Here is a 6956-nt window from a genome sequence, read left to right on the forward strand (position 1 = left end):
ATTAGAGGTAAGAAAAAAGCAGTGTCCTGAAGGAAACATCTTTCTGTACTTTGGGTGAAGCTGGTGACACTTTGCTAAAAGGGAGTTATAGGGAGTGACTAATTTGTCAGAGGCCTTTAGTTTTTATTACCAACCTTTATTCTTGAGCAGCTGATTATTACACAGTAGCTAAGAAGGCTCATGTTACCTTTAGCAGAGTTACGAATTTCATTACAAATCTTTTCCAATAAAGGTGAATTCCTGTTACTTTTCTTCTCAAAATGCCAACAGCAACACAACAGCTGATCAGCACAAGCAGGAGACCTCATTACCTTTTGCCTCTTCTCAGGTGGACCTGGCTACTTCTGTGGTATTATGGAAACATAACAGATACTCTATCACAGTTCAGCTCTGTGGATGTTACTTTAAATGGAAGAAGCATCATTTAAAACGATTTATAAGTATGAAGGAAGCAGTTACCACCTGAGTTCAGAACCCCTGCACAATTCTGCTATGGAAATGTTCTTTTACGGAACCAGCTGTTCCCAGCTATGGTGGTATCGAGAACTGACTCTGCCATATTGCGAACACTTGCTGCTGAACCTTTAATTCAGGTGCTTTTGGTTAAACAACATCCAGTCTACCTCAGTTATTCAAAACTGATTCCAGGAGCATTCATACTTGCTGCTCTGGTTGTAGACTAGTATTATTACACTAGCAGAAATAGTTTTTGTATGCAAAAACTGCACTTCTGCACTGTTAGTCTTGTATATTCTTATTTTCCTGCTATGCTTTGTTTCTGAGGCTGTAAGAGCAGCCAAGCCATCATGCAACTGGCCACTAGTTATTTTTATTTATTTATTAAAAAGTGCAGTTTTGGCATAGAAAGAGAACAAATGAGGAAAATGGCAGATGCAAGAAGGAAGGGAAAACAGCAAGAAACAGATAGGGGAATAGCTAATAACAGTGCACAGAACCCCACTCTGAATATATAAAATACCAGAGCTTGATTTGGATTTGCCTCATGGTAGTGAAAATCTCAACAGTGCAAGTAACAGCCTATACAATCTACTTTAGTCCCTGGTTTTCCAAAATACACATAAAATGCGGGCTTACTGAGAATGTGTGGTTCTCCACACTCCTGGTGTAACTGTACTGTCACATACCACTCACGAAGGAGGAAGAGGGATTACATGAAGTCTGGTAAGATAGAAGAAACATCATATATGAACCAATAAACGGAGGGGGGGAAGGAAGCTCCACCTTCAAACAGAAGGTACATAAGTAAGTCAGCATGTTGCTTTTTCCTTTTCTGAAAAAAATGTCTACCGAGCTAAGCATAACAGCGGTAGCAGTTACAGAAATATTTGGAAGTGACAACACAACCAGCTGGAGAATCAGTGATGTAAGTGACTGTTGCTGTAATTTAGAAAAGGAGACTTCTCATTTCTGGAGAAAGGATGAAGAGGGTACTATGTTTGTCAGAAAACTGTTTTCAGAAACAAAATTAGTGTTCAGTGATAGAAGTTTTACACTTTGAAATTTTCTGGAAAGGTTAACTTTATTGTACAGTGTGCCTATGTATATACAAAACAGCTGAAAACTTATATTGAATTCGAAGTGAACGCATTAATTCTCTTAGTAATTCCTATATTGAAAAATAGTATTATTTTTTAAGCTCTTCATTCACTTCTTTCCAGATTTTTTCCTCTATTTTTGAAGTATCATATTCACGCAGCATATCAAACTCCAGCCAGGGCTGGCTCCACTTCTGTGCTTCTTTCATTTTTTGTTCAGGTAGCTCAAACTTTATTCCTTTTACGTTGTATTTTGGCCTTTCCCACCGTTTTGACCATGGTTTAGGTTTCATTCTTACTTGCAGCTAGGGTGAAAGGTGTAAAAACACAAAACTTAAAATATTTTAAGGGATGAGAATTTTGACTGAATCTGAGCTTAACAAGAGCTGAGACAATTGTCACTCTAACACAAAAAGCAAGAGAAAACAGACCAAGTTGTCAGTAACTTAGTTTTAAAGAAGTGCTACTTGACACTGTCAAGAGAAAAGGAACTTTTTCATGTCTATGTGTCTGTCATCCTCCTGTCTTAATTTTTCTGATCCTACATAATACTGATTTGATTACACAGACAGTGAAGTTGCTCCCCTTTACATTTCTGCCATGTTGCTTATCAAGGGAAAAGAAAAGCAGTGTGGTGCTAACTTGTCCTCTCTTTCCCTCTAAGTTACTGAGTTACTAGAGGAAACTCTTCAACAGGGTCTGCTGGCTCCTGGGTCTTTTCCGAGATGCAGGTTTTAGCTGACCCCTCCAACCTTATCCTCTTCTCTGACACTTCCCCCTGATCAATAAACACCTGAAACAAGAGCTGCAATCTGCACAGCATAACGTGGGCACATGCAGGCGGCTGCTTCTCACTTGGGTCTTTTAAAATAACCAGTGAGGATACCAGTTACTTATGCCATTGCTATAGTGACTGAGTGTTCATAATGTAAAGATTAGCCTTATTTTATATACTTTTGTCACCCGGGTAACTAATGCAACCAACGACTGATCAACAGCCTCCCAAGGTACCAGTCAAAAGGGAAATTACTTGAATTATCCTCCGTTTTCCCTCTTGAATATTATGCTCCTACCTTGTTTACAGGAATTTCTTCATGGTCTAAACGAGACTCAGGTTTCATATTCATATCAAATGTACTATATTCAGGGAGGGCATCTCGCAGGTACATCAGGTTATCATCTAGCCTCTTTTCTAATTTCAGAACCTCGATCTCCTGGATTCGAGGATTGTACAGTTCATAACATATTTCAACACCTTAGAGAGAGAAAGTCTGGTTTAAGGAACTGCAAATTCACATTTCTTCAGTGTTACACCCCTATATTATTCAAGAACTGCTTTCTCTTTGTAACATAGAACTACAATATACACAATGCTGTGCACACATGACACCATACACATTCTGTCTGTGTCCGTAAATGCAAATTTCTATTTTAATTCAAGTCTCTGATATAAAAGGGCCTGAGAGACAGACCCAAAACTGAATTTGAGGATAATAAGCTTGGGTTTTAAACTTTGCCTCCTTTGGCTACAGTGGTTATTACCATATACATATCCCTTCCTCTGTATTTGGTCTCAAAATATCAGTATTTCCACCTCCTTCTGTTTTGCCATAAAATAGATTATGAAGCTGTCGTAAATCTGCTAATTTGTTGCTTGTTACCGAGTCTATGTGTACAGTCCCTGTGCGTGCAGTTACGCAGCACTCAAACTGAGTAGTACTCACACAGCTAGCAGTACTCTGCACCCCTCCAAAAAAAAAAAAAGTAACATGACTCTTACTGCAGCTATGAAATACAACAGTGCAGAACCAAGATTCCCCAGTACAATCAGTCAAAAGCTCTATTTTGATTACTGTTTGTACTTTCAGAATAAGAAATGCTAATTCCTACTTACTCTCCTATACCCAAGACAAGGCAAGACCTCCAATTAAATACTGAATTTGCTCTCTAATGGTTTTAAGATAATCTGCTAAAAGACTACTCAAAGCTGTAGGTGGGCAGCCTGGTCTTTAATTTGTAATCAGGTATGCACAGATTCAAATGCAGTTTAAGCTAGAAGTGAAGTTGGTGAGAATCCACTTAGACATAGGGGGACTAACTGCACAGTGCCTGGCACCAAGAAGCCCACAGAAGCCTGAATCCCAAGACCCTCTCACAATGCTGTTTTTTAAAACGTTTATAGTTTTCAAAAATCTATGAGGCCAGCAGGTATATCACAGTGGAAACAAGTTAACCAGGAGAAACAAAACATAGAGGATATCCAGTAAAACTATTAGATAGTGCATTTTAAATCAATACAAAAAAACTACTTTCCATGAAATCCATAACTGATTTGTGGAATTCACTGCCACTGATCCTGATGAAGCAACAGAGTATGTACTGAGATGAAATGCCTATCTGCAGGACAGGTACATCTATGATTATTAAGCATAGTGGTCTAGATGTACAACCTCTGATTTAGGAAGTTCATTAACTGCTGGTTCATATGAGTCTTCCCAGGCAAACTTGCAGTTTTCAGATGGTTAAGAATTTCTCACAGTCCTTCTCTAAGCATATGCTTAAGACACTCTTTTTAGACTCCTAAACTCAAACATAAATGGGTCACATTCAGTCTTATCAGAATACAGACAAAAAAAAAAATTACTAAGTATATGGTTATAAAATTACTAGGTAGTTTTATGCTTTCAAATACAGGCACATCAACATCTCTGCACATACACATGTTCGTTTTAAACTTAAGTATCCACAAGTAGGTGAAATCATGATTTTTGCTTCAGTCTGCCATAATTCTTTCTGCAGACTAAACTTCTACACTGGATATTCCATGTACAACTCCAACGTTCTTGGCTAACAATTCTAGTATGAGAATTACCACAGTAACAAACCCACCTTGGTCTTCTATAACGTTTCGAAGTACAAAGGTAGCACCAAGTCCTTTTCCTCCTCTTTGAATGCAGATGCCTACAAACCGGCTGGTTTTGCCATTAGCATATGGGTCTGCAGTAGTAACAGCGAGTATACTGCCTGCCAAAAAGGGACTAGTCAAGCAAACATACCAACATGTGGGAGAGGAGTTGGACAATGCGCACATACACAAGTTTATTCTGAAAATGCTTTATCTTCCAATAAAGCTGCCAGAAACACAACAAACTTTCACTATATCCTGAATTAATAAATCTTAAAGTGATTCTGCAGGTTAACTACGAAGATTCTTAACCTTTAAAGCAGTGCTATTTACCTTTTACTCTTCATTATCCAAATAAAACATGAATAATCTATTTTGCTCTCTTCAGCTTTATTGGTTAACCACATCCTAAAACGCCAGGATATAAAGCACACATTATAAAAGCAAGTTAATGCTTTTCTTATAAAAACTGAATATAAATATGAAAACAAAATATGAACCAGTATGTATAGAAACACATATCCTAGTTGATCTAGCAATTGATCCTAGATATTCTACAGCATCAGACCACACTTTTTGCTACCCCATTCAGCGAACGGTACGGACAGAATTACAAAAACTGTGGTGCTGTTACTAACCAACATAGAACTCTGGGATGTTGAAGACTTTTCGTCTCTGTATCATATCCTTTCTTTCTATATAGAACTTAAGAGGATTTGTTCTCCCTCTAGGAGGTATAAATTCAGGGCTCAAGAACCTGTAAGAAAATCGAACATTTTAAGTATAAAAAGTATTTGCATAAAAACTGCTAGAAAAGTGCAAATATTTGGCTTACAAGTGAAAAATTATCTATGTTAACCACCTGTACCCATTTCCATGTCAGAATTATGAACTGCAGTTCATGCAGTTACTAATTTTTTACTATCCACAAGGGATTTTTCCAGTCTTTTTTTTTTTTTTTAAAGCTAGCTATGAATGTTGACCTCAGGGGAGCTGTGAAAAGAAGCATTAATGCAAGCCTGCCTTACAGACCTGAGGGAGTTGTGGGGGAGCGTAAAGGAACATGTGGCCACGCAGAGGTCCTGATCAGTACTGCTGCCTCCAGGCAGCTGCACAGACTGTAAATGACATTCAGACTACTCTTGATCTTCACACAAAGTTGCACAGGCTCAGGAGAGCAAAATATGTTATGTTAATATAGTTCCCTATTCTGCCTAACCACTGGTTCCAAGACTGCATTTCTTAGGAGAGGTACAGAGACTCTTCACTTAAAAGTTATTTCCATTAATAGATCTGAAATGAATTCAAGAAGAGGAAGGAGGCAGAGTGAAAGATTTCACAGTTCTGATTTTTAATACTCCTTCCATTCTTTGGCTGCTCACATGCTGCACATGTTTTGTGGAGATACAAAATACTGCGACATCACTCTCCTTCCTGAGATAGCACTGCAGTGTTAACTAACGTGCGCTCTAAAGCAACACAAACAGCAGCAAAGAAAACACTCAGCACGAGAGAAGTCTCAGGAAAGTCATTACTGGCGATATCTCCTTCATTTCACGCACAGTAACATGTGTGCAGATGACCTCAAGGCCAGAGACAAAGGCAGATACAGGACCCATGCCCCTGACAGCTTGTGGCATACTGGAAATGCATGCCTTTAACAGCTGAAAACCTGACACATTAACACCAAATATGCAAAAGTGTCTACTGCTATATTTTTTCCCTATTTTGCTACTTTTAGTAACTGTAGGCCACAGTGTTTTGGGGTATTTTTAGCATACTTCCACACAAATCGCTGCTGCTATAACTTCAGAAATATCTTCGCGCAGCTCACACAATAAGCCCCAGGACATCCTACCTCCTCTCCACCGTCTGTTTCTGCTTGTCAATAATGACAGGCTTCGGAGGCGGCTTAAATTTCGCTGGCTCCCCATCGCTGCTGCTTCGGTACCCCGAGAACGAAAAACATCCTACGAAGATAAAAAAAAAAAAAAAAAAAATCATAAAAAAGAACTTTTCAGGCAGAACCGACCCCGCCCCCGCCCCCCAAGAGGGGTGCGGGCCAAGGCCCGCGCCAGGGCCCTGCAGAGCAGGGCAGAGCCGGCCCGGCGCTCAGGGGTGCGGGCCGGGAGCGCGGGCCGCGCCGTCCTTACTGCCGGGCGCCGCGGCGAGGCCCGCCAAGGCCGCCGCTCGCCTCTCCCAGAGCCTCCCGCAGGCCGCTGCCATGGTGACTACGGCCACTTCCGGCCTGGCTGCGCAGGCGCGCTCAGCGCTACGGCGAGCGCGGCGGGCCAAGCTACCCGGCAGGGCGGAGCTGGGCGGGGAGGCGCGGGGCCCGGCCGCGCTCCCACCTCTTCGCGGGGGCTCCCGGCCCCTGCGGCACCGCGCGGGGCGGCCCGGGCCAGGCCCGGGCGAGGGGAGGGGGCGCCGTGCCTGCCTGCCTGCCTGCCTGCGGGCCGGGCCGGGCCCCGTCGCTGCGGTGCCCTCGGGTGTCC

The 6956-nt window shown here is 41.6% G+C and overlaps 1 protein-coding gene across 1 annotated transcript; it reads right to left on the reverse strand.

Annotated features, from left to right (window-relative positions):
• Nucleotides 1-1521: 1521 nt before the first annotated feature.
• On the reverse strand, nt 1522-6708 carry MRPL19 (mitochondrial ribosomal protein L19). The gene is made up of 6 exons (XM_062573204.1): nt 6615-6708; nt 6320-6431; nt 5100-5218; nt 4446-4580; nt 2630-2811; nt 1522-1861 (listed from the first exon to the last, which is right to left on the reverse strand). The coding sequence occupies exons 1-6, from the start codon at nt 6685-6687 to the stop codon at nt 1646-1648; spliced, it is 837 nt and encodes a 278-aa protein (XP_062429188.1). The 5' UTR covers nt 6688-6708; the 3' UTR covers nt 1522-1645.
• Nucleotides 6709-6956: the final 248 nt, after the last annotated feature.

The sequence above is a fragment of the Rhea pennata genome, chromosome 3 (assembly GCF_028389875.1).
Source record: "Rhea pennata isolate bPtePen1 chromosome 3, bPtePen1.pri, whole genome shotgun sequence".
In the NCBI taxonomy this organism is placed as follows: Eukaryota; Metazoa; Chordata; class Aves; order Rheiformes; family Rheidae; genus Rhea; species Rhea pennata.

Coding starts and splice junctions, on each gene's coding strand:
- MRPL19 (XM_062573204.1), bottom strand. CDS start 6,687: ATGGCAGCGGCCTGCGGGAGGCTCTGGGAGAGGCGAGCGGCGGCCTTG. Junction 4,581..5,099: donor CATCCCAGAGTTCTATGTTG/GTTAGTAACAGC, acceptor CCTTTTTGGCAG/GCAGTATACTCGCTGTTACT. Junction 1,862..2,629: donor AAGAAATTCCTGTAAACAAG/GTAGGAGCATAA, acceptor CTTTCACCCTAG/CTGCAAGTAAGAATGAAACC.